The following is a 25929-nucleotide window of genomic DNA, read 5'->3' on the forward strand; positions in this document are numbered from 1 at the left end:
TTAAGAACAGATGAATCGAAGGTGCAATAAAAAATGCAATACTGAGTTTAATTCAAACCGCAAATAAAGAAGTGAATTGGTGTCTGCATAATTAATTAAAATTAATTAATTAATTAATGTGAAATTGAATAATTTTGGTAGTGTCAGAGGCAATTCTCAGCCACGCTAGCTAGCTAGCTACGTAGCTAACTTGCGTCATTCCTCCTACAACTCACTCATATGTACGTATTTATGTACGCATATGTATTAGGGGTCTGACATTATATATATACTGCACGTCTGACCATGCCTGACCTGCCCTGACCTGACCTTCCCTGCCCTGACCAGACCGCCATTTCGTGTGACGTTAGTAGTGATACCGTCCCTCGCCTCGCCCCTTCTCCATATCCGTCTGTTTATTCAACAATTTTTTTTAGAATTTTTTAGTGGTACGATGATATCAGAAAATACAATTCATTAATTTAATTTTTTTTTCGTTTCATAACAAATTATTTATTTTTTTATTTTAGTTTATTTCATAATAAAGTATTTATTTAATTTTTTAGCCTAACATTACAAATACCCTTACAACTTACAATATATTACACAAATATCATTACCTTTATATTACACCATATAAATAAGGTTATTTTAGTCATTTATACTTTATGTCTACTACATTCAAATATAATATTAATATTTTTAAAATTACTTGCAAAAAATAAATAAATACATAATTACGAGACAGAGGGACTACTACTCCCCCCGTCTGCCTTGCTCTCTTTACTGTATGCATCTAAATTTTAGTAGATTTATAATTAGTAAATAATTAAAAATATATTACTAAAAGTGATTAACTTATAATAAATATAATTATACATTAAATGAAATTAAACTGTATATTTTTTTAAAAAATAATAATAAAATAAGTGGAATATACGAAAATAAAAAGATGTACAAGATAAATGAGAGAGAAAGAATATATAATATAGTTTTCGATTTATTTATTTCAACTATAAGTAATTTTTATCATTTATTTACTTGTATTTAAACAATATTTATTTTTTAATATATATAGTAAAAATAATCAACTATTAATACCAATATAAATTTAATTTCTATATAAATTATAAATATATCATTATATATATAAAGCATGTTAAAATTAAACTATCAAAATTATTTTATACTAGTATATTTTTATTGATTAATAATATTTTATTATTTTTTAATTTATTATAAAATTTAATATAATATACTTGAGAAATTATTTTATTTTATGGACATATTTTAGATAAAATACTCTATTTGTCAGGAATAAAATATATGTTATCGTACATACAAAAACTTATAAAGATTATAATTAGTAAGTAATTAAAAAATATATTAGTAAAAATAATTATGATATAAAATAAATAATTATGTATTATAAGAACTAAATAATTTATTTAAAATTAAAAAACTTATAGATAAAGAAATTTTAAATACAATTAAAAAGTATAATTATTTTTCAAAAAATTAAAAAAACGAAGCAAAAAATTAATTCGTCTCGGAACCCTTTTAAATCCCGAATCATTTTTTTCAAAGCTTTTTTACTTAATTCTGGTAGTGATATTTGTATTATATGATGTTTTGCAAATTTAAAAAAAATTGCATTCTTTTGAAAAAGGTAAAATCCAATTTCAACTTTACAAAAAAATATGCCCATTGCGTTGAAAAATTGATTATTTGTAAATGAATATTCACTACAAGAAAATATCAATTTTGTAACGACGTTTTTTCATTCCTAAATCTAATTTTTTTCGTTTCTAAATCTAATTTTTCTGTTACTAATGCTATTAGAGACGGAATTTGGGATAAAATTACGTTAGCTATGTGAACCTTAGGAACAGAATTTCGTTGCAAATATATTATTTTTTTTTGTAATGATTGTATATATATATATATTTATATATATCGTGTTAAAGTAAACAAACCCCTCGTGTTTAATAAGTTTAAGTATGCATAATAAATCTTTAACAATAATGAATTTATTCGAGATAATAATTTAAATTAAATTGAAAAAATATATATATATTTGATATAAAAAACTAGATACTACAAGATCCAACTTCAGTTGAATGTGGATGATTTGTTCTTTATGCTTAAAAGGAATGCGTAAAAAATGACCTTTTTATTGGCCTTTGAAAAGTAAATGAGGTTTAATTACTTCCATAAACAGACACATACTCTTCTTACATATAGTAATTAATATACTAATACTAATTTCCATGTTGGTTGTCGTCATGTCAGCCATATTAGAATGTATAATAATTAAATTAATTAATTTAGGATAATGACCCATCAGGAAAATGCTTGGATTCTGTTCAGACACCAATCCATATTCAATAACTACTTAATTAATTCACAATCCATTTCATCAACCCACAACCCTACAACTATATATATATATATATATATTATATGTAGATCAGTAGTAGCATGCATGCATGCAGTAGGAGGCAGGTAGGGCACGACAATTGACAAGTAGAGATCATTTTGCATGCATGCATGCATGCATTCCTCAGATTATTACGACAAATCGTTATTCTACCTGCCGACTTCATATACCACTGAATTTTCTCTTTTGTCTTTCTTCTTAAATTTTCTTCCTTTGGGATCTGTACATATACTTACAAGCAGCAGAAATTCCCTCCTCGTCATGTGTGTTGTTAATTCAATTCATATAAATATAAATATATTATTATTATTATTATTATTATTATGAATATGCGTCGATGATATTTATGTGTCATTCATAATCTTGGGTCCACTGTCCTAACCTCTGTTCATATATTCAGTGCAATGTAGCTTTTCATACTGAATAATATTATGTTTATGTTTAATATGTAGCCAGCCATTTGTAACGCAGACAACTCAACTTCGCATGTAAAAATGGTCAAAGTCAAAGTCAGGGTTGGGAGGACCAAAATTCACTGTGGGTCCTACTTCTGTATTAATGGGCTTTAATTGGATTGGACCGTCATAAATAAGCCCAAATAAATTTGGGCCTGTTTTTAATTGTTTTGTAATCATAACGGCCTACCGGAAAAGTCAATTGATTGAAGAGATAACTTCCGCGGGACGCGATGACATCAGTGGTCTTACCTAATTTTAATAATTATTTAAATTACTGTAGAATTGTAAATGACGTGGCAAGGGGTTTTATAGTTGATCCTTTGGAGATATGGGTATAATCGTCATTTCATAATCAATTGTAATTACCTAACTATGTCTAGGGATTTATACAGAAATATCGATTTATTGTACTGTATCGTACCGAAAATTTCGGCACGATATCAGTATGAATTTTCGAAAATTCGGTATTTTGATATAATACCGATATTATTTTCATTAAATAATTTAATTATTAATATAAATAATAATTTTTATTTTTTTTTAAGATCATAACAAAAAATAAGTAAACTATTAAAAATTTATTGATTTTTTTATAATATTTTTGTGCAATATTTATTAATTATTTTAAAATTTAAAATTATATTTTATGTATAATTGTATATACCAGTATTTATACAAATCAAAATTTTTCAGTATAAGCTGTATATACCGTACTTTATATACATGTACTGTACCAAAAGTTTCAGTGTACCAAAATTTTCGATATACTGAAATTCGATATATTGAAAATTTCGATAGGATATCGGTATATATTTTCGTCGTATAAAAAAATTCGATACAATATCGGTATCTCGATCGTTATTTTCAGTACGATACGGTACGATACGGTACAGTACGCCATCAATAACTGTGTCTGTTTGTCTGTGGTGGAATTTGTGCTGATCCTCCTTGAAGGCTAAGAATGTAAATTTGCACATGGCGGGGAAGCTGTGGCAAGCTCCGAAAAATTGAAGGACTTGGGCGTAAATACGCGGAAATTCGAGCCTCCACATTGAACAGGTTATCCCTAAATCGAAAGTGGAATGACGATTTTGTACCTGTTTTATGGAACTGTTCTGGGTATTTTAGGAATTCTACGTCTTGGCTCCCTCCTACAATGGCTGTTCACTCGAAATTCGACTGTCCAGAAGCGATTTGGAAGTAAATTTCTTCCAGGGAGAAGCACTGGTAAGATTTCTCCAGCGACAAAGGCTTAATTCTTGAGCTAATTAGAAGAAGAGCTTAACGAAGCAAGTTTATCTGCAAAGCAAGTAGTTTCTGGTACTTATTTCAAATAGCTTATGTTCTTTATGTTTCGTTTTACCTTCTGTTTCATGTGGTTTTCGGAGATATTCATTGTCTTCGTTTTCAATATTGTTTGCAAACGCAAAAACTTAAGGGGATTTGCTTCTTGGTTGCAGTACGTGTTCATTGCATTTCCAAAGTTGGTTACTTTAGATTTCTACGGCTATTGAACAAAATTGTTAGGGTGTATTAACTGTTGACTGTGGGTTTCATAACATATTTTGATTTTCATGATGTTACTGATTACACAGAGCAAACACTTTTAATTTGTTTATTATTTTTAATTACCACCTTTTATGTCTCTGTCTCTCTGAATAAGCTAATGCGAATCAGAGATAAGGGGAGCGGAAATATTGGGAAAGATTGTATCTTAGGGATCCAACATTTGTATCCTCCGCCATTGGACTGCTAACATGTCTCAAACCAACTGGGAAGCTGATAAAATGTAAGCTCTTCTATCTATCTTCCAATCCTCATGTAATATTTCCTCTTTGTTTTTTTTTTGGCATGGTGTATGTCTTAAAATTTTGTCATCTGTTTGTCGGACATACTTCTTTTAAGTTGCTTTTGAGTTATTGTAGTTTTTAATCCATTTTTGAAGACGTATTGTTAGTAGTATAGATTCCTTTTTTATTAAATTACACCCATTGTTATTCTTATATGTGAACATCTTTTTTTAGGTTGGATGTGTATATTCATGATTACTTTGTTAAAAGAGACTTGAAGGCCACTGCACAGGCTTTCCAAGCTGAAGGAAAAGTATCGTCTGATCCTGTAGGTGTGTATGCATAAATCTACACTGAAAAGTCAATCACGGTCCTCTCTGAAGTTCTGTTCACTGCTATATTCGAGTTTAATTCTGTGGATGCATGTTTCAGCTATTGATGCTCCCGGTGGTTTTCTCTTTGAGTGGTGGTCTGTGTTTTGGGATATATTTATAGCCAGGACGAATGAAAAGCACTCTGAAGTTGCTGCATCTTATATTGAGGTTGGATAAGAATTCAATTATAGGCCCTATTCACTTCCTTGTGCTGTCACTAATCACGGGTATCTTAGTGTCTTAATTGCAATATTGCATATGACAGTTTTGGATCCCTAGATGTAACCTTGATCATATTTAAATACTTGGATTTTATATAAATATTTTGTTCCATATAAATATAATACATATCTTTTCCAATTTAATGCTCTGTCTTTTCTGATGTTATGTCTTGTCATGTGGCTGATGTATATTGATGCAATATGATGTGGCATGCAAGATAATACTAGCCTGCCCATTGTCTAATGCTGTTGTGCTGTTTAAACCTTATTTGGTTTCTTAAATCAGACGCAATTGATGAAGGCAAGGGAGCAGCAGCAGCAACAGCAGCCACATCAGTCACAACATCCACAGCAGCAGCAGCAACTTCAAATGCAGCAACTTCTATTGCAGAGGCAGGCTCAGCAGCAGCAGCAGCAACAACAACAACAACAGCAGCAGCAGCCACAGCAGCAGCAGCAGCAGCAACAACAGCCACACCAACAACAGCCACACCATCAGGCACATCAACAACAGCAGCATCAGTCACATCAACAGCCGCAACGGCGTGATGGTGGCCATCTTCTGAATGATACTTTGAATGGGGCTGTTGCAAATGATCCTTTGATACGACAGAATCCTGGCACTGCAAATGCATTGGCGACAAAAATGTATGAAGAGAAATTAAAGCTTCCTGTTCAGAGGGATTCTTTGGATGATGCTGCTATGAAGGTACTGTCTAGATGTAATGTTGAGGAAGATTTACTTTTTTTGGGTTATTCATTACATTATTTATTTTCAGCAAAGATTTGGTGATAATGCGGGCCAGCATATGGATCAAAATCATGCATCAATCTTGAAATCTGCTGCAGCAGCTGGCCAGCCATCTGGGTATGTTTATGATGATGTCCTTTTGATTTAATATATTACTTTTACTGTGTTAAACTGTTTGTTGTGTGAACTTATTGTGATATCTATGAATGCATCTTCTTGTTTGTTCATGGATGATGTATAGTATAAATTTAGTTCTATCATTGAGGCTGTCCTTGTGTCCGGGGAGCATCTCTGAGTTTTCACTCCAGTTCTCTACTGTCTTTGTTTGACTTAGGAAGATATTCTTGGTTTGCAAGGCTCTATTTATTTTTATTTTTTATTTTTTTAAAGGAAAAACAAGGTTATGCAGGTTTATTGAAAGAAGATAACTTTACCTTTTGTCCTACCTTTTTACTAGCTGTAAAAACTTTCAGGCAAGGGTTGCATGGCACTTCTGGTGGAATGTCTCCCCAATTTCAAGCTCGAAATCAACAATTTCCTGGTTCTACACCAGTCAGTATTCACGTTCTTTGTTTCTTTGGATAAAATTACTAGTTTTGTGCACTTATGAGTTCTACTATAATTCTATATATGCGCATGTATATGAACAGAACATCAAAACTGAAACAAATCCTATCATGAATCCTAGAGCCACAGGCCCTGAAGGATCACTAATTGGAATTCCTGGTATACTTCCATCAACTTTCAGACTTCGAGCTCTCTTTGTAGTTAGTCTCATAGATTCACAAATTCTTATGATTAAGAAATTGAATTAATTCATTGTCAATAGAAGGGTCTAATCTGATCACAATAAGGTAGGAAGATTGACGCACGGGTCTTTCCATTATTGATATTCCTTGTATAATGTATATGTCCTCGTTAATGTCATTCTGTGTTTTAGGTTCGAATCAAGGTGGAAACAATTTGACACTGAAGGGATGGCCTCTTACAGTAAGTTCTGTGATTGCTCTGTATAATATTTGATTGAAACACTACTTCGGTGTACTTGTCATTTGTGAGATTAGAGATTAATTACACCATCTTGTTAAAATATGAATAAGAAAGCCTTTTCCAGGTAAATTGCAATACAGACGTGCCTGAAGAAATGGAAAGGCCGAAAGGAAATTTTACTTTTGCCTTTATGATTGTTCATTTTTGTTGCAATCAGATTTTGATATCTTGCATAGTAGTTTGGTTTGCAACAGCATAATGGCTGTCTGCTTTCATTGATAACTTGAGGTTATTGCTTCTCTCATGGATATATTCCTTTTAAATTGCACATGTATCCAGTCTAGCTTCTAATGCTTACTGAGGTGACACATATCAGTGGATGAGTAAACGGCTATGTTTTTTGGGTGTTGAATCATATCCAGAACTATTGGTTTACTGGGTCTTCTGGGACTTAGATTTTGTAGTACTCTGGCAACAATTGCTTCTTTATTCTTTTTCCTTAGAAAATTTCAAATCCTAATTTTTTTAGTTTCTAGATAGGGATGTAAAATGATTTTTCTTTGTTTGCAGCTTCGTTTCATGCACTAGTGCATAATTCTTTCCACAGTTAGGATCTTTTGTTTCATGTGCCACATGTCTTGTTTCATGCACTAGTGCATAATTCTTTCCACAGTTAGGATCTTTTGTTTCATGTGCCACATGTCTTGTTTCATGCACTAGTGCATAATTTTTTCGACAGTTAGGATCTTCTGTTTCATGTGCCACATGTCTTGTCTCGTAGGGTATTGATCAGCTTCGGTCTGGGCTACTTCAGACAAAGTCATTCATGCAAGGTCCTCAGCCTTTTCATCAACTACAGATGTTGTCACCTCAGCATCAGCAGCAGATTATGCTTGCACAGCAGAGTTTGTCATCCCCATCTGCTAGTGATATAGAGAACAGAAGATTGAGAATGCTTTTTAACAATCGGAGTTTATCCATGGGGAAAGACGGGATATCTAATGCAGTTGGTGATGTAGTTGGTAGTATGGGATCCCCTTTGCAAGCTGGTTGTGCAGTTTTGCCGCGTGCAGAACAGGAGATGCTAATGAAGGTGCATTGTGTTCTTTAGTCTTTTTTTCTTTCAGCATCTACCTTCTCTCCTAGAAGTTTTTAGTTGAGTTACCTGAAGTGTGCTGTGAACATCAACATAAATAAATGTGGTTGCTAATCAATCATGTAATCGATCATGATGATTCTATTTTTTGTGTAGTTGAAAATGGCACAACTGCAACAGCAGCAGCAACAACAAAATAATATTCAATCCCAGCAGCAACAGCTTCAGCAGCATACAGTCTCTGGTCAGCAGCCTCAGAGTTCAAGTCACACTCTTCAGCAAGATAAAATCATGGGAGCTGGTAGCGTCACTGGTGATGGCAGCATTTCAAATTCCTTTCGAGGAAATGATCAGGTCTATCCTTTTCCATCTTGTTGAAGTTTACTATTCCCCAATGTAGCTGCAACTGTATTACTTTGTTCAATGGCACATATCTCTTCCTGTTCAGATGATGTTTTATATTAAAGACATGGGCAATTGTTAAAAGTTTTTTCATGCTTGTTAAGGCTTCAAAAAATCAGGCTGGGAGAAAGAGAAAGCAGCCTGTATCTTCTTCGGGCCCCGCCAACAGCTCTGGAACTGCAAATACCGCTGGCCCATCTCCAAGTTCGGCTCCATCAACACCCTCAACTCACACCCCTGGAGATGTGATGTCGATGCCTGCTATGCCGCACAACAGCAGTTCCTCCAAGCCTTCAATTCTATGTGGAGCTGAAAATACTGGTACTTTGACATCACCATCAAATCAATTGGTAAGAACAATCATCGCTTTGTCTTTGAACAAGTTTCTGTTCAAACCTTAAGCTTTTCATTCATATGAACGCTTTCAGTGGGATGATAAAGAGCTTGTGTCTGCTGATATGGATCGTTTTGTGGATGATGTGGAAGATAATGTGGAGTCTTTCCTGTTGCATGATGATACTGATCCTCGAGATGCAGCTGGTCGCTCTATGGATGCTAACAAAGGTATATCAAATTTATGTCCTTTTACTTGAGCCCATTTCCAGAAGTATAATTAAAACATATCTAAATAACTTTGTACGGATTGTTTAATGTGAACAGCAATACCCTTTCTATATATATACATATATTCTCTTTGTAATATGCTATGGTTAGGATATCTTTAAAGGAATTAAATTCTCTCTTCCTAAATATCAACATCAGTAAATTCTAGTCATGAAATTCATCAGGGTTTACATTTATGGAAGTAAGTGCTGTTCGCGCGAGCCCCAGTAAAGTTGACTGTTGCCACTTCTCATCGGATGGGAAGCTGCTTGCTAGTGGTGGTCATGACAAAAAAGTAAGGGTGTGTTTGGTTTGTAGGAGCATTGAGGAAGACTTTTCGAAATGAGGAAAACAATTAGCTTTTTCATTAATTTTTCTCACTTCTCATTATCTCAATACCTTTAATTTGCAGATCTAAGGAGTTCATGTAACTGTTAAATTATGATGCAGGCAGTTTTGTGGTACACTGATACTTTGAAGCCAAAGATTACGCTTGAGGAACACTCAGCTCTTATTACAGATGTTCGCTTTAGTCCAAGCTTGGCTCGTCTTGCCACATCATCTTTTGACAAGACTGTCAGAGTTTTTGAGGCAGACACTGTTAGTTGATCTTTTACATGATTTCTCACTCCCCCATCCCCACCCTCTTTTCATTTAATCTTTATTTTCAAAGATACCCTTACCATCAACTCATTACTGCAGCCTGGTTACTCGCTTCGAACCTTCACCGGGCATTCTGCTAGTGTAAAGTCATTGGACTTTCATCCCAACAAAGATGATCTCATCTGTTCCTGTGATAGTGATGGTGAGATACGATACTGGAGTATCAACAACGGAAACTGTGCTAGAGTTTTCAAGGTATGAAAATTATAAAAACAAAATTCCCCATGATACTTGCATCTTCTTTCATCTTCATATGGCAATTCCCTGTTGGATCAGGGAGGCACTGCCCAAGTCAGGTTTCAACCCCGTCTTGGAAGATATCTTGCAGCTGCAGCCGAAAATGTTGTGACAATACTGGATGCAGAGACGCAGGCTCTTCGACATTCATTGAAGGTTTATTCTTTTCCCTGCTGCTCACTCAAAAACTCAAAACTACGGACAACTGGTTGCCTATTTTAATCAGCAATATCATCATCGTACGTGTTTGTCTCAGCATAATGGTTCTTGTCGTAATGTTTGTCTATAGGGTCACATAAAACCAATTATTTCTATCTGCTGGGACCCCTCCGGAGAGCTTTTGGCATCTGTTAGCAATGATTCAGTGAAAGTTTGGACATTGAGATCTGGAAGTGAAGGGACCTGTTTACATGAGCTCAGTTGCAACGGCAACGACTTCCACTCTTGTGTTTTCCACCCTACATGTTCATGGCTACTGGTTATCGGTTGCTACGAGGCAAGTTTACCATTCCTTGATTTTAAATTTGTTAAAAATTTACATCAAAGCCCAAAGAACTGGCTAGATCTGATCAGTTCTGTTATGTAATGTGATATTTGTGTTTGCAGACATTGGAGCTCTGGAACATGAATGAAGACAAGAGGGTGTCACTCAATGCACACGAAGGCTTGATTTCATCAGTGGCCGCATCACCGGCAGCAGGGTTGGTTGCTTCAGCGAGTCACGACAAAATTGTGAAACTATGGAAATGATTCCAAGGTTTTAATGCCTTGTTTTCATACTACATGCTGTTTATGGATTATGATAACCCTGCTTCTGCTATGTTTTGATCAATCTCCTGGGGAACTCAGAAAGGGTTTAGGCATCTGAGAATTATGTAATGTGGTCATAACTGTATTTATCTGTTGGAATTAAGACTTGTTATATTTGCCTAGGTGGTAGATTTGGTTCTGCACAAACACAGGTTATGTTATGGTAAATTTTCATCTAATAGTGTGGAAGTAACAGAGGGAAAAGCAATCAATATTCAGCTAAAAGTTTCAGTGAAGTTACAAAGCTAGAATGCAGTTCATGAAGCCGTACATTATCAACAAAAGATAAATATGCGAAGCCAAATTGCATAAAGATTAGTTGGACTGGTTCCAGAAAAATAGCACCAAAACAAATGTATAAAAGGTTGAAATCAGAAGCAAAATTGTCAGGATGCTTCGGGACACAACAGGGCACAGAAAAAGGCTTATCGCCTTCTCATTCCACGGCCACGGCCGCGAAAAGCACCCCCACCCCGACCTCGACCACCCATGGCACTTGCAGCAGCATCACCTTGAGCACTCTCCGACTGTATGTGGCAGAAGATTTACATCGTTTAATGTAGAATGCATTTGATGAAGAAAGGTACAAGTTTGTGTGTGCTAATTAATAGAGGTCTCTCAAGTACCTTGGGGTTCTTCACGGTCTCGTCAACACTCAAAATGAGGCAAGCGGCCTCTGTGGCTGCATTTATGGCGTTGATCTGCAGAACAGCAAGAAATTTGGAAAACATTAGTCGACTACCAAGTAATCATCGAGCAACTTGGAAGTATTTGAAATACCTTAACAACTGCTGGCTCCCATACAAAGTTGGCAAAGGAATCGGCAATTCCACCAGTGTTGATGTCTACACCATACGGGGCACCTTCGCCTTTGTTTAATCATAGTATGGTTAATAGAAAGGTATGTTTATTAAAACTTGGAAAAAAAAAAATATTAGAGGCAACTCAACCTACCAGATGGAAGTGCATGCTTCTGTCTCAGTTTGTTCAAAACATCAGTTGCATCGAAACCAGCATTGTCGCACAGTTGTCGGGGGATTATCTGCAAAAATGATGAAATGAATGAGATATAGCAATCATATTAACAATGCGACGGGAAAAGCGAATATACATGCATCTAACAAAATAAAAGTCGATTACTTTACCATGATCAGAGGAGCAAATAGCACATATATACAAAAATAAAATAAAAAATAGAATGAGATTTTCACTTGCTACTGATTTTACAGAATAATCAACAACCTAAGACAGCCATTTGCTTAACCAGTTGTCAAAAAGCATCAAACAATAAAACATTTGTCAGAAATCTAGCATAGGCTTCCCACATGTATCACAACCTTAGACATTCAGAAGATATTGCATAATCAGTCTGCTTTAGTTTATCACATTGTAGCATTAATATAGATATATTGTGACATTCTAGTCGTATAAAAAGTGCATGCTATGGTGAAAAAGATGGACCAGCGGACTCTACCTCAAGGGCTTTCGCATAAGAGTTTATGAAGAGCTGAGACTTGCCAGCAATGGTCCGAGCATGATGCCTTAGATATCGGCTTATCTCCATCTGCAGACAGACGAAGAGTTTCGAACAATCAAAAAAGTAAAATTAAGCACTGTCGCATGGACAACATTCTAGAATTCTTACATCTATAGCACCACCACCAGCAACAACAGTTGAGTTTTTCAGAGCCCTTCTAACAATCATGATTGCATCGTGTAAACTTCTCTCAGCCTCCTCAATAAACTGAAATCATCAAAGACTATAATTAGAGCAAACTTCTAGTTTGTGGATGATAACTACCACAGTTGGCACAAACCTGGTCTGCCCCACCACGAAGAACAATTGTAGCCGTCCGCCCAGATGGGCATCCACTGAATATATTAAATCTCTCGTTACCAACTTGTTTCTCCTCAAACAGCTCACAAGATCCAAGAACCTTTCAAACAGAAAATTCCGGGGTAAACTGAGAAATCCACCAAGTGTAGTAAATAAAACTACCAAAATTTCCAAGCCATTATTTTGGATTTAGTGAGACAAGCAAAGGTAACAACTTCATCAATGACGTTGTTGACAGTTGTCTGCACAGTTCCGCCTGTAGCAGCTGCAACCCGATGCAAATCTTCTTCAGTAACACGACCAGCACAGAATATATCACGATCCGCAAAATACTGCAACCAATTAAATGAAGTAAATTATCCATTCAGTGAATATGGAAGACATTGTTTGGTCTCAGTTAGTCGCCACAATCAATGTATCTCTGACACACATTGCTTCTAAAACTGAACATAATGCCTCATGATCCTTTGATGAATAAATCTACATAGCTTGGCTGCTACTTTAGCAGGTATTTCAAGCAGCAACTTGATTTATAATAACCTACTGTAGAAAAAAAAAATGATAACCATAACCTGTGTAGCAAGATCACCAATAGCAAGCCTTGACAGAACAACTTTAGCTCCACTCTGAACACATTTATCCAACTTGTCATATATGATATTCCATTCAGCATCTACAATTGACTGGTACTGCAACGGATCTGATAGTCTGACACACATCATTTTGCAAGGATTGTGTAAGATTCTATAACTATGGCAGACCTTTGCAGGAAAACAACACATGAAAATATAGAAAACATCCAACCTTATTTCAGCATTTTCTTTCTCTGATTTCAGCTCCAATTCTATGTTCAGCAATAGGATTTTGGGACTTAGAAATTTCTTTGGTTGTTGCTCGAAACCAGCATACGAGAAAGTTTTTTTGAAAGCCACACCATTTACAAGAAAAGAATCTCTCATGGTACCTCCAGGAACCTACAAAGGGTAAATTGCTAAATTAGTAAATATATGACATCAAACCTGCATCCAAGATTGGAAAAGATGAAGATATATATTCACAGAACTTAACATACCTTCTTGATCCCAATCATGTTTAATCTATCATCATTACCAATGGCGAGGACAGCATCAACAACCATAGTTGCAAAGAATTCCTTTTCACCACCAATGAGCTTTGAAGATAGTGTTGTAGCTGCACATTTTGCCAGTAAAGTTTTCTTTTCATCCAAGCTCTTTCCCTCGATACTAATTGCTAATTCTTTAATCTTCTCAATAGCCTATCAAATCAGTAAAAGCCACATGTATGAGTAGGAGATCAATGTCAAAAGTCAAACCAATGTTATTGTAATATTTCTCTACCAAATAAGATGCTGTTCTGTAACTCCGGATAAGATTTTGAGAATGAACTCCATCTTCGATAAAAGGTTTTGCTTCCTTCAGAAATTCTCCTGCCAGCAGAACCACTGTAGTGGTCCCGTCACCAACCTGAAGAGCAAAACAGAAATTTAGAGCAGCTCCATGCAGAGTTAAGAGGAAATACTCAATCTCATGCAGCTTGTTTACAAATAGCTCAAAAAATAAGCCAGGTAAAATATTAAAGAACTAACATATTCTCTTCCCTAGACACACAAATACTGCAATTGAATAATCGGAACTAATCCACTAATCACCACAAAAGAATCAACTCAGGAAATAACTCAAAAAGACCAGAACTCAAAGCTGACAGCATATCTTAACAGTTCTATCATTGTAGAAGCTTCCATTGAATAATTAACAGGATGGGAAAATAAAATCTAACATTTATACTAGTATGGCACTTGGAAAAACTACTATAAAAAGCTGTGCAATTAATTCATTCAAAAGAAAGCATGAAACCACAACTAGACATGGCATGTGCTTCAAATTCGTAAGTTATAATTTCAATCAATTAAGTTATATAAGTAGTTCAGATAACAAAGGGGCACCAAGCAAAAAAACAATCACAGGTTCAAATTTTTAGTAATACCTCAGAATCCTGGGACTTGGCAATATCAACAAGGATCTTGGCAGCTGGATGGACAATATCAAGAAGCTTCATTATGGTGGCACCATCATTAGAAATGGTAGTATTCCCCTTCTCATCATGGATTAACTTGTCCATGCCCCTTGGACCAAGAGTGGTTCGCACAACATCAGCCACAGCCATGCACGCATTTATGTTGCTTACTAATTGTGGTCTCCCTTGGGATGTATCAGTCCCTTCCTTGAGCAATATGATTTGGGGTTGCTGATATTGGGTCATCAGTTCACATATTAGAGTTACAGCATTAAGAAACCAAAAGGGTAAAGAAAAATTGGGGGTAAGATCAATCTCCACAAAAGATGAAATAAGTATAGAAATTTCTTCTAAATCTTTCAAAACAAGTTTCATCAAAATATTTCTAACAATGAGGCTGATAGAATCTAAATACTAACATTTTCAATTTCAACAGCCTAGAAGTTATAAATTGAGAGTGATAGAATACTAATCCAATGCGAGCAGACATTACTTTGGATAGAGATACCCAGTTGAAGTTCTAAATAAAATCAAATTACAGAATTTCAGTAACATTTATCACAGCGTCAATTACAACTGAAAAAGATTACTTCTAATCTTATCATCCAGATCTCTGATACTATGGCAGCTTAACTCGGTTCCACGGAAGAAGAATTTTCATTTTTTTCTGGTCAGATTAACCAACTTTCTAGAAGTTTATCTTGCCCAGATCTCCAAAGAAATGAACTTTGCCCTAAATAGTGTTTCCTCAGCTTCAAAACTCACATCATATAATCGCATTTATAAAAACAATATTTGAATAACATAAACATAATGAACGATTGGAAAACCAAGGAGACACAGCGCATTTTAAACGATGAAACAACACGAAATGACACTATGAAACAAACTCAAACAGCAACAATAAATAGCATAATATAGATCGCGAGATTACAAGCATGGCCGCCATTGCTAGAAGCAAGTTCCTGCGATGACAAGGGGGAGCGAGCCGAGAAGTGAAGCACAGTGCAGACGAGAGTGGAACCAATAAGTACTCTAGGGTTTTAGTAGTTTATCAAATTATTAGCGTTGTGAAGTTTCTAGGGCGTGTTCGACAAATTAGCACAGTAAGAAAATAAAACAATAATAATAATAAAATACATATGACGTAATTAATATATAGTAGTGGGCCTGGTGGCCCAAAATGACACGCTACCGCTCCAATCAGCCCAATGGTTTCATTACGAGGATTATATTGGGCCTTTGGCGACCCAATAGGTAGCCTTATTTTAATTAGGCCTAAGTCAGCCCGAACAATATATATATATAGAGGAGAGGAGACAGAGGATCGACTTCACAGTTCAAAGCTATGCTCGATGGCTCTTTTCAGGTCCAGAACATTGTGAACACGGGATCCTGCAATTCCTGGTTTGTGCAATTTTCATTGTTTGTTTTCCGGCTGCATTATCGGTACCTAGTGCTCAATCTATCAGAGAATCGATGTTTTTCCTGCATTTGTTCAATGTGTGGTCGTTAATCGTTATGTGCAGCTTGCACAGATGCACTGTTAAATGAGTGAACTTCCTGTATTTCATCACTAGTAGATTTATCTAATCGAGGAACTTGTATTGTGCTTCGTTGACTGTAGAGGGGATGTGCGCTTTTTTCACGCGGACTTAGGTGCTGCTGCATTTATTTCTCTGTGTGGTCGAATTTTCAGGTGCGGATGATTCTGAAGAGCTTCTTCAGGAAATACGAGAAGTGGAATCCAGTGCATCCAACCTATGGAGCCTTTTGGGGCATCGGAGTAGGCGTTGGTTGCGGTGTTGGATGGGGGCCTGGCTTTGGCCCTGATGTAATTGGTTATGTTGGTGCTGGATGTGGCGCTGGATTTAACGTTGGTGTCACCCTGCTTGGTGTTGGTATCGGCCTTCCAGCCAATTATCTTTTGACATTTCCACGAAGTGGTATGTATGCTATGTAACTGTTCCTCCTACTGAGAAATTTTTTTGCAGTTAAGGCTTATTAAGATTAGTTTTTACAGCTTCCATAATTAAAGGAGTTTAATTGCAGCATTCTTGGATGTTTTTGCTAGCTTTAATGGCCACAAGGAGCAATGAAACTGAAGTTGCCCGAGCCAGAAGTCTACTAGGAAACAGAAGCAGCAGTGTCGGGGATGGTTGGGGTTCCATCCTAGATATACCAAAAAGTCCATTTGAATCGTTTCCAGGCTTCAAGATTGGGAACTCAAACAACTTGCTTGATGCGAATACAATGCTGGCTTCCAGTTCTAAACATATTGTTAGTTGTCTGCAAAGCTTTCGTCGGCGCTTGTTACCTTCAGATAAAGGTATGCCCAAATAGTGTTAAATCTGCTTGTACTGTTTCTTGTTTGATTCTCCCAAGTGAAACAAAATGAAATATCTTCTTCTTTCCTGTCTCAAGTGTGATTGAAGTGGCACAAATCAAGTTTCTTTCATTCTTCTCATACACTTGATGTTAAAAATGTTCTAGCATAAATACAGGAAATAGAAAATCAAAATAAGGTGGGGATTTTAAGTATCTGGTTATCAATGCTCAATACTAACCAGAAATGGTATCTGGTGCAGTCTACCTTTGGTTTCTTAAGTTCAAAGACAATAACATATATTCAATAAGATGCTAGCCTAACTATATGTATGTGTAAACAACTTTCTTTTCGATCAAAAGATTAAAATCCTAAAAAAGACTTGTAGAATTGTGAGATCCGAAAAATTCAATCAAACCCATAACTCAGAGCACAGTACACTTATTCAAGAAGCTAAATTCAAGATCTCATCTGTTATTACAACATACTGAGTTCACTGACCAGAATTCCAGGTTCCGAAAGCAGAAAAATTTAACTCAAGCCAGCTTACTTCTTACAACGGGCAAGCAAGCGGCGCCACAACTCTTTATTACACCAACACGAACACAATCTTCTTCAAGCATCTACATGCCCAAAATCCAAAAAAAAAATAATAATAAATTAGAGTAAGTATTAAATTAAGAAATTTAATCATACGAAGTTTGATTCATAGCACGTCTTGTCTAAGACTTACCCTTGGGCGAGTAAGCGCTCCTCGAAGAAAAATCAGAAGACGCCACCCTTGGGATTGAAATTGACAGCTGTGTCGAGGAGAACACGTTCTTGCTGGACCCATCGTCATTGTCAAGAGTGGGCCATGGTTCTTTGGTCGTAGGCCACTCGCTAAAGAAAGGGTGCACCGGGTGCGAATCTTGCTTAATTCCGCCCCCCTCCAAGAAGCAGTGGTGGTGGTGCTTTGATGCAGTGCCGCTAATAGGCTCGAAAGCAAGGGGAACATTTTGTTGAGACGGGTCCATAAGCTGCGAATCAGGTTTCTGTCTCGGCATGTTGCTCAAGGAGACGTGAGGCTGCGCAAATCGCCACATGCTGCTACCAGCACTTGAGCCCAAACCGAGGTTTCCGACACTTGAAGAAGGCTCGGGAGAGAAGCTAATATCACCAACATCAGAAGTTAGTCCATGGGATCTATCTACGATTGCTTACTCAGAAAATAAAACTAAATTTTTACTGTATGTACACAAACAATGCCAAATATAGGAAACGTACAGAAACATGGATGAAGTCAATCAAATATAACGAAAAACATAATTATGACTGTTAAATCTCCATCAGCGTCGTCGTGGCACCCAAAGCACCAAAATATATAACTCCTACAGCTTTCGAAAAAAACAATCATTCACTAGGGTAACCAAGAGCAATTTTATGTTTGGCAAGATCTCCCGTTTATAAAAATTTAAAACTAGCTCATAATATTTACCTAGCATGTTTAATAGCAAAACATATACGACAAAAATCAACACACGTGGCTAAAAGAAGCTACCATACTAATAGACTATGGTTAAATAGACAGTTATTCATCAACAATAACTTTTTCAAAAAACATCACCGTAAATACATTTTTCCTCGCACGGATCAAATACTCCACTTTTTACTATTCATAAGATTTTTCAAAACTTTTATCTAAAACGGAGCCTATGATTTGCCAATGCAGATAAATAATTATCTCATGCAATTAATGACAAAATACCGTTGGACAATCAGCTTCGCTGTAACAAAAGGGTACCTGAATTCTTTGCTACAGATTGCATACGAGTTCGGTTCCATCTGCAGCTTTGTTGCATTGCTCGCGTAGGGCGATCCGTCTGAACTAACAACAGAATACAACGGCATGTTTTGATAGCCAGAGGCGCTCCCACTACCTTGGAGGTTTCCAATGTTGACACTACTGCACCCACTAGATACATGCGATGTTGCAGACGACAGGGACTGTGTATTCGACTGGGATTCCACAGGCTTTCTTGAACGGTTGCGACCACGGTGCATGTGCCGCTCGCAATATTTGGAGTCTGGATGTGCATCTTTGGAGCACCTCCACTTCTTTCCATCAGTCCTCCGGCATCTCCCTGGCTCCGGATCAAATTTCTTTCCGTAATACGAACAGTAACCCACTGAATGATGCACAGAAAATACTTCAATTTACAAGAAAATTCATTCCTAGACATCAGAAATTTGAATATACAACACACTTAGATTCGCGCGAATAAATTTCATTGGCATTTGCATATGTTATACCAAAATCAAAGCAACTTATAATGTACACATCAATGATAAGACGACAAGATGATTTACGCGAAGGATGATGGAAGAACCGCGCAGAAAGTGCGTCGAAGCTTCGCCGGATGGGCATAATGAGGTCCGGCGGGACCGGCAAGCCAGCCACCAGATACTTGTATATCATGGCTTGATGCTCCAGCTCCTGCCATTGCACTGCTGTGAATGGAGGCCTAATATACTCTCCATACCCCACCTCCCCCCCTCCTCCAATCCCCACCCCTACCGCCACCGATGTTGATGCAGTCCCACTCATCTTCTTCCCAGCTCCAAACCCTAATTTAAGTATCCTACTACAGTGCAAATCCACCCTAATTTAAGTATTAAGCACTCCTCCTTTCACTTCCCAATGAATCTGCATTCAAAATCACCATAGCTAAGCAAACATTAAACAATCTTCACCATAAGCAGAATATGCAAAGAAACTACTTTGTAAATGCGGCTGTTTCTTTCTTCATCTATAATACTTTCTTTAAATAGAGATATTGTTCAAGATGCAAATTTTCTCACTTCCCATAAAAAGCAGCTCCAACACCAGTAAACAGAAAGGAAAAATAAGCTCCCAGGTTACAGCACATGGATGTTAAGTTCTTGCTGCAAAAAGTTGCAGTCAGAAAAAATATATAAAAAATGATAGCAATAAGTGTAATAATCCATAAAAATACACAGAACACGGAGGCACACTTGCAGAGCATGTGAAATACAAGGACGGATGCGTATTCACCTACAGGAGGGCAGATCTAGGGTTTGGCCAAACATGGAAGGTAGAGAGACATCGCATAAAAGAGAGAAGAGGGAAGGAATAAAAACTGGTGAAGGGAAAATTGGAAAGTTCAGATTTTTAAAAGATTAAAATTTTCCCTTTCAAGTACACCGATGAATAAACAGTGTGACATTTCTGGAACCAGAAGAAACGAGTGGTGATTGATTACTTACAAGTGCAGATATGATGGAGGCATTCTCTTCTCTTGTCCATGGGGGGAAAGTCTTGGGGTTGGTTGGGTGAGGGGGAGGGGGGCTTTTATGCCTACTGAATTCTAATGGGGGGTGGGGGGATTATGCTGGTTTTAGGTTGTGCCGAGATTAGAGGGGGCAGGGTTGAGCGGTGCGGGGCAACATGGGATTGGGTAGGGTGGGGTGGGGTGTAAACATTATGGGTTTGTGGGTGTAGTGGGTGGTCCAGTGATGTTACACCTCATGTGATTGTATGATGACCACAGTATGCAACCTTTGTCCTGAAGTTTATTTTTCTTGAGATTCCAAGTGGGGAAGAAAAATCCAACCCATACTTTGTTTGGGTCAAGAAACAATGGAAAAGGGTCTCAAAATCTTGGCCAGATCAGATGGGAAAGAAGGGAAAAAAAGGTCAGACAAAGCTCAAGCAACAATGTTAATTTTGAATCAAGCGACTTCCTTTTTTCCCTTTTCTTTAATTTCTTGTATCAATTCTGCAACAAACAAGAAAAGCCAATGCTGCTTATCAGAACAGCATAGAACACAGCAGTTAATGGATCTTTTTCTTAAAAATGATGGGACGACAAGTTCACTCACAAAACCGAAAATCCCATTTCTAGTATGCCCTGCTTGACATGATATTATATCAATGTGTGTTCTCCTTTACAATTATGTGCAAAACCAGAAACTAAAATGTAACATGTGCTGACCATAGAGTGGGTCCCTTTGTGCATCTCTGCAGCTGCAGACTACCAAATTTTATTTTTAGGTAGATGCCAAGGTCAATGTTCTGTTCATCATCGAGTGCTGATTGAAAAGTTCTTTTCTTTGATCCAACATCTGGGCTTTGAGTTTATGGGCTCCAATTGCAATGTTTCTTTTTAAATCCAAAATAAATTTGCGATGACCTGCGTTGGGCCCATCAATAGTTCTTGAAAATCTTTGCAGATTTGTTCGTTTAATTAATCAATGCAGAAATGTAAACTAAAAACTAAGCATTCTTGGTATGATTTTCAAGAATCTGAAATTTCTGATTGCTATGATTTTATATGGGATAACAAATGTAAATATTTCTTCACCTGCAGCTTAAATAAATGAGTTTTTTCTGATCAACATAAATTTTTATAACTTCTTTGTGATACATAATATTTTTCACCTACTAATGACTAATTACATTTGTAGCTAAACCGATGTTCAAAGCTAGCATTTTTTTTATTAGGCTAAATTGCACAATATACACCCCTGGTTTTATGAAATTGAACTAAATCTGTGTACGTTTAAAACTCCTTCCTGGTTTCATAAACTTTGCATCTAACCCCAAATATCAACGCTCAAACTGCGAATAAATTTTAAAATATCAATTTCTAAACCCCTAAACTTACAAATATATTTATTTTTTTTTATATTTATCCTATAAAAAAATAGTAAATATACTCAAAAATATTTATTTTTTTCAAATTTTAAGAGTTTATTTTTATTTTTTAGGCTAAATATATGAAAAAAATAAATATATTTGTAATTTGAAGGATTTTGAAATTAAAATTCTAAAATTTATTTGCAATTTGAGCGTATTTAGACATTTTTACAACAATTTTATGAAATTACATGTAAATTTTGTGCAATTTAATTTAATTATTATTATTAATCGTTTACTGGGATCTTCAGAAATGAAGCTGAAATTAGTTTTGTGACCTAATAATTGATTTCCAGAGTGTCGACGCTGACATATCATTGAGGGAAGCCTGATGTCCTCCAGAATTCACTGGTCAGTAAAGAATGGAAAGAAAAGTCAGCCATAATCATCATCATCATTACCATTATTATAATTGATAAATATGTTCTTACTCCAATAATTTTATTATTTTGATCTTTTATTGAAGAATAAGACCATAAAGATTTAGGACCGTTTGGATTAAGTTAAAAAAGAAGCAAAAAACAGAAGTAATAGCAGAAGTCAAAACAGCTCAATTTTATGTTTGAATAAATCATCATAAAAGCAAATTTTCCTAAAAAAACTGTTTATACGATATATATAGTTGAAATGCTTTTAAACTGTTAAAATTATTTAAAAGGACATTCGGTTAATATAATAGTATTTTTCTATAACACTTTTATAATTTAATTTAAATTTTATAAATTATATTTAAAGAATTTAAATTAAAATATAAAAATTGTACTTTTAAATTTTGATTATTTATATTTTAAAATCTTAATTTAAGGATAATATATCGATTAAACATAAAATTACAATATAATATTAAATAATTTTTATTTTATAATTTATTTTAAAATTTTATAAATTATATTTAGTAATTTAAGTATAACTAATTATTATTATTATAAATTTTATAAATTATTATTATTATTATTATTAAGGATAAAACAATAATTTTAAATGAAAAATGTTTCTGTTTATTTCAGAAGTTACCCCTAAAGTTATCCCTAATGTGCTTCTGAAAAAAGTACTTTTTAGCTTCAAAAGCTGCTTCTGCTTTTGGACAGAAGTCAATGCAAACTGCAAACTGCTTTTTTTTTTTTTTTAAAATAGAAGCTAAAAGCTAATGCCAAAAGTCAATCCAAACGGAGCCTTAGACAATAGTGTGCTTTTAGATGGCATTTTTCTTCCTTTAAATGTTTTCCTTTGTTTTTTTACCAACATCATCAAAATTCACAGACAATGAAACAAAGGCTGAATCTGGTAGTGTGGAGATGAATTTGGATTATGAGTTCAAATTCCAATGGCTCTAAATCTTGTGTGCTATACCTGATTCGCTTAGTGTAATTTGCATTGTCAAATTTAATTTGCAAGCTATTAAATTCGATCGGATTTATATTTAAAAAAAAAAAAGTTGAAGCAATTTTTTTAGTGTGAATGACGATTATTTCAAGTAATTTATTTAGTTATGAAACTGATTCTTAACATTGAAAATATATAATTGTATTATAAATAAGTACTTTTTTGATATTTTCTCTATATTTTTATATAATAATTAATATTCAAATATCAATATAAAAAAAAATAAAAATAAAAATAAATAAATAGCATTAACTTTGGTGTCTGATATTCATTTATGCGAAAAATTTTAATTGTCAAATTAATCCGAGATCTAAATATAATCATAAAGTGATTACAAGGATAAAATCAGTTATCTTATGATTATTATTATCCATGATTTGGTGCATTGACCCAAGCTGGTGGTCTACTGTTGGTTGTGTCCATCATTGGACGCTAAGTCAGTGCTGGACAGCTTTTTTCGACTAACACTTATGCCGACTGCCCGCCCCCCCTGCCCTGCCGCTCTCACTCTCACTCTCACTTCTCATATATATATATAATAATTATATATATATATCCCTGTTCTTGTTCATCAAATAGAGTATAAACCCCCGCCTTTTGATTCTCCCTGTTTCCCTCTCACTCTGTAATCAGCCATGAGTCTTTTCGGCCTTGGCAGGTAAATCCATTCATTTCTACTTCTGCGATTAAGACATCATCGATTTCGATTCTATTGCTCTCTGCTTGTTTTTCGTTAGATCTGTTGTTTTACGGATTGAGGACCTTCTTCGATTTTACTTTCGTTAACTACTATTATTTTTCATCTGGTTTTTATCTGTGATTTTTGCGATAAGATTAAGATTTGGATGTCTGTAGTAGAGAGAATCTAGGCTTCAATTGTGTCGAATTTCCTCTCGTAGTTTCGACAATACGACTTGCTATACACTACTTTATGGTTTTACAGTATGTGGATCAGATATAAATTCAAGCTGCAAATGCAATCCTCTAATGGATAATCGGTTTTGAATTTTTCCATAAAATTTATCAAGGGCATATGTTTTTCTTTCAACTGTGCTGTCGGAATTTCTCCTCGATGATCTTTATTAAGATCAAGCCATGATATCATGGCCATGAATTTCTTACAACAGCCACCTTAATTTGCTGTTTTTTCAATCAGGAATCAGAGAACATTCCGTCCGAAGAAAAGTGCTCCATCTGGCAGTAAAGTAGGCATACTTCTTTGCTAATGATCATAACATTTGTCTCTCCAATAATTAGAATTTTTTTTTTTTTTTTTTTTTTTATAATTTCTTCGATGAATGCAGGGAGCACAGCTAAGGAAGCACATCGATTCTACTTTAGGCAGTGGGAACTTACGAGAAGCTGTAAGATTACCTCCTGGCGAGGATATTAATGAATGGCTTGCTGTCAACAGTACCCTCTCTCTCTCACTCCATCTCTATCTCTCTCTAGATATCAAGACATTCTTAATAAGAGAGCGTTCTGTTTTTTTTACCCTACCCTGTCTTTGCCATTGCAGCTGTGGATTTCTTCAACCAGGTGAATCTCCTCTACGGCACCCTCACCGAGTTCTGTACGTCCGAGAATTGCTCGACAATGTCGGCCGGACCTAAGTCTGTCATCGTATTATTACGGCCATTCTTGTACTAATTAACCTCCATAGGTGTTTTTTTCAATCAATAAATGAATGTTTTCATTTTGCAGGTATGAGTACCGATGGGCCGATGGCGTTAACATCAAGAAACCTATCGAAGTCTCGGCTCCTAAGTACGTCGAATATCTGATGGACTGGATCGAAACTCAGTTGGACGACGAGTCCTTATTTCCTCAAAAACTTGGTAATGACATACATTGCCCTCGACAATCCATGTCCTACTCGTAGTATTAATTGAAGCACATTTTACTTGACTTTTATATATGTAGGCACGCCGTTCCCTCCTAATTTCAAAGACGTCGTGAAGACAATATTTAAGCGCTTATTTCGCGTATACGCGCACATATATCACTCCCATTTTCAGAAGATTGTTAGCCTAAAAGAAGAGGCACATCTAAACACTTGCTTCAAGCATTTCATTCTGTTCACTTGTGTAAGTCCAGCTCTATTTACATAGATATTTTTTGAAATTTTAAATTTTATTTATCAATATTTTTTTTTTTTAAAAAAAAAAATATCACATCAAATAGTGTTTATACTACAGGAATTTAATCTAATTGACAAGAAGGAACTTGCTCCACTCCAAGAACTCATTGAATCCATTGTCCCTGCTGCCTACTGAACTTATTGCAAAAGAGTCTTCTTACTATTGTAAGAAATTAGCTGCTGACTATCTTCTTTGTATGACATGTCTTGTTCGGACAAAGTTTGTGTAAATTTAAATATTCCCACCCAAATCTGTGTGTATGTTTATTTATATATATATATATATATATATAAATATATGTGTGTGTTCCATGCACGTGTGAGGATTTATAGAAACCAAGAATCTGCACAGCTGGTGTATCATGTAAGATGTATCTACTAGTGGAATAATTATAAAATATAAGATCATGTATTGATTATTATGATAATTAAAATTATTTTTAATTGTTGAGAGGTAACAGGTGGACCTTCTACGTGTCCAAAATTAGGGTTTGCATGGGCATACGTGCTGGCGGTGAAAGCGAGAACAGTGAAGGTAGGAAAATACAGCTGGAACTTAGCCGCTGGAACTTAGCCAATCAGCTACACTTGATTTTGTTGATAATGTTTAGTCATTTTTTACTCTCCATTTTGTGCCGATTAATTTTTTTTTTTTTTATTACACGACGATTTTATTTTATTTTTATTTTTATTTTT

At 35.4% G+C, this 25929-nt stretch overlaps 5 protein-coding genes across 13 annotated transcripts; 3 read left to right on the top strand and 2 right to left on the bottom strand.

Annotated features, from left to right (window-relative positions):
• Positions 1–4024: 4024 nt before the first annotated feature.
• LOC127265465 (transcriptional corepressor LEUNIG-like) lies at positions 4025–11045 on the top strand. 3 transcript variants are annotated; one of them, XM_051295262.1, is made up of 19 exons: positions 4025–4104; positions 4541–4666; positions 4902–4999; positions 5100–5209; positions 5549–5971; positions 6042–6130; positions 6487–6565; positions 6664–6739; positions 6954–7003; positions 7785–8096; positions 8256–8453; positions 8606–8851; positions 8930–9065; positions 9290–9399; positions 9555–9704; positions 9807–9962; positions 10044–10160; positions 10294–10500; positions 10611–11045. In XM_051295262.1, the coding sequence occupies exons 2-19, from the start codon at positions 4635–4637 to the stop codon at positions 10752–10754; spliced, it is 2733 nt and encodes a 910-aa protein (XP_051151219.1). In that variant the 5' UTR covers positions 4025–4104; positions 4541–4634; the 3' UTR covers positions 10755–11045. The 3 variants fall into 3 exon arrangements, with proteins under 3 accessions (XP_051151219.1, XP_051151216.1, XP_051151217.1); XM_051295259.1 differs by having other exon boundaries at positions 4032–4197; XM_051295260.1 differs by having other exon boundaries at positions 4032–4197; positions 4555–4666.
• Positions 11005–15779, bottom strand: LOC127265466 (T-complex protein 1 subunit eta). Its single transcript, XM_051295263.1, has 14 exons — positions 15620–15779; positions 14656–14916; positions 14010–14135; positions 13724–13927; positions 13456–13625; positions 13224–13359; positions 12867–12983; positions 12632–12751; positions 12460–12558; positions 12289–12378; positions 11769–11856; positions 11595–11683; positions 11441–11515; positions 11005–11341 (listed from the first exon to the last, which is right to left on the bottom strand). The coding sequence occupies exons 1-14, from the start codon at positions 15632–15634 to the stop codon at positions 11240–11242; spliced, it is 1692 nt and encodes a 563-aa protein (XP_051151220.1). The 5' UTR covers positions 15635–15779; the 3' UTR covers positions 11005–11239.
• A 232-nt stretch (positions 15780–16011) lies between these two features.
• LOC127265657 (cadmium-induced protein AS8-like) lies at positions 16012–17100 on the top strand. The gene is made up of 3 exons (XM_051295576.1): positions 16012–16092; positions 16385–16631; positions 16760–17100. Exons 2-3 carry the CDS (start codon positions 16391–16393, stop codon positions 17026–17028), a joined length of 510 nt encoding a protein of 169 aa, XP_051151533.1. The 5' UTR covers positions 16012–16092; positions 16385–16390; the 3' UTR covers positions 17029–17100.
• Positions 17101–17401: 301 nt separating this feature from the next.
• On the bottom strand, positions 17402–20422 carry LOC127265656 (growth-regulating factor 4-like). Of its 7 annotated transcripts, none has more exons than XM_051295575.1 (5): positions 20279–20399; positions 19361–19936; positions 18795–19179; positions 17745–18160; positions 17402–17634 (listed from the first exon to the last, which is right to left on the bottom strand). In XM_051295575.1, exons 2-5 carry the CDS (start codon positions 19596–19598, stop codon positions 17627–17629), a joined length of 1047 nt encoding a protein of 348 aa, XP_051151532.1. In that variant the 5' UTR covers positions 19599–19936; positions 20279–20399; the 3' UTR covers positions 17402–17626. The 7 variants fall into 7 exon arrangements, with proteins under 7 accessions (XP_051151532.1, XP_051151531.1, XP_051151529.1 ...); XM_051295574.1 differs by lacking the exon at positions 17402–17634 and having other exon boundaries at positions 17734–18160; positions 19361–19697; positions 19857–19936; positions 20279–20400; XM_051295572.1 differs by lacking the exon at positions 17402–17634 and having other exon boundaries at positions 17734–18160; positions 19361–19697; positions 19853–19936; positions 20279–20400.
• A 3164-nt stretch (positions 20423–23586) lies between these two features.
• On the top strand, positions 23587–25484 carry LOC127265658 (MOB kinase activator-like 1A). The gene is made up of 7 exons (XM_051295578.1): positions 23587–23751; positions 24250–24298; positions 24398–24506; positions 24613–24706; positions 24798–24931; positions 25017–25180; positions 25292–25484. Exons 1-7 carry the CDS (start codon positions 23729–23731, stop codon positions 25367–25369), a joined length of 651 nt encoding a protein of 216 aa, XP_051151535.1. The 5' UTR covers positions 23587–23728; the 3' UTR covers positions 25370–25484.
• Positions 25485–25929: the final 445 nt, after the last annotated feature.

Source organism: Andrographis paniculata, unplaced genomic scaffold (assembly GCF_009805555.1).
Source record: "Andrographis paniculata isolate CXL003 unplaced genomic scaffold, ASM980555v1 Contig73END, whole genome shotgun sequence".
Lineage (NCBI taxonomy): Eukaryota > Viridiplantae > Streptophyta > Magnoliopsida > Lamiales > Acanthaceae > Andrographis > Andrographis paniculata.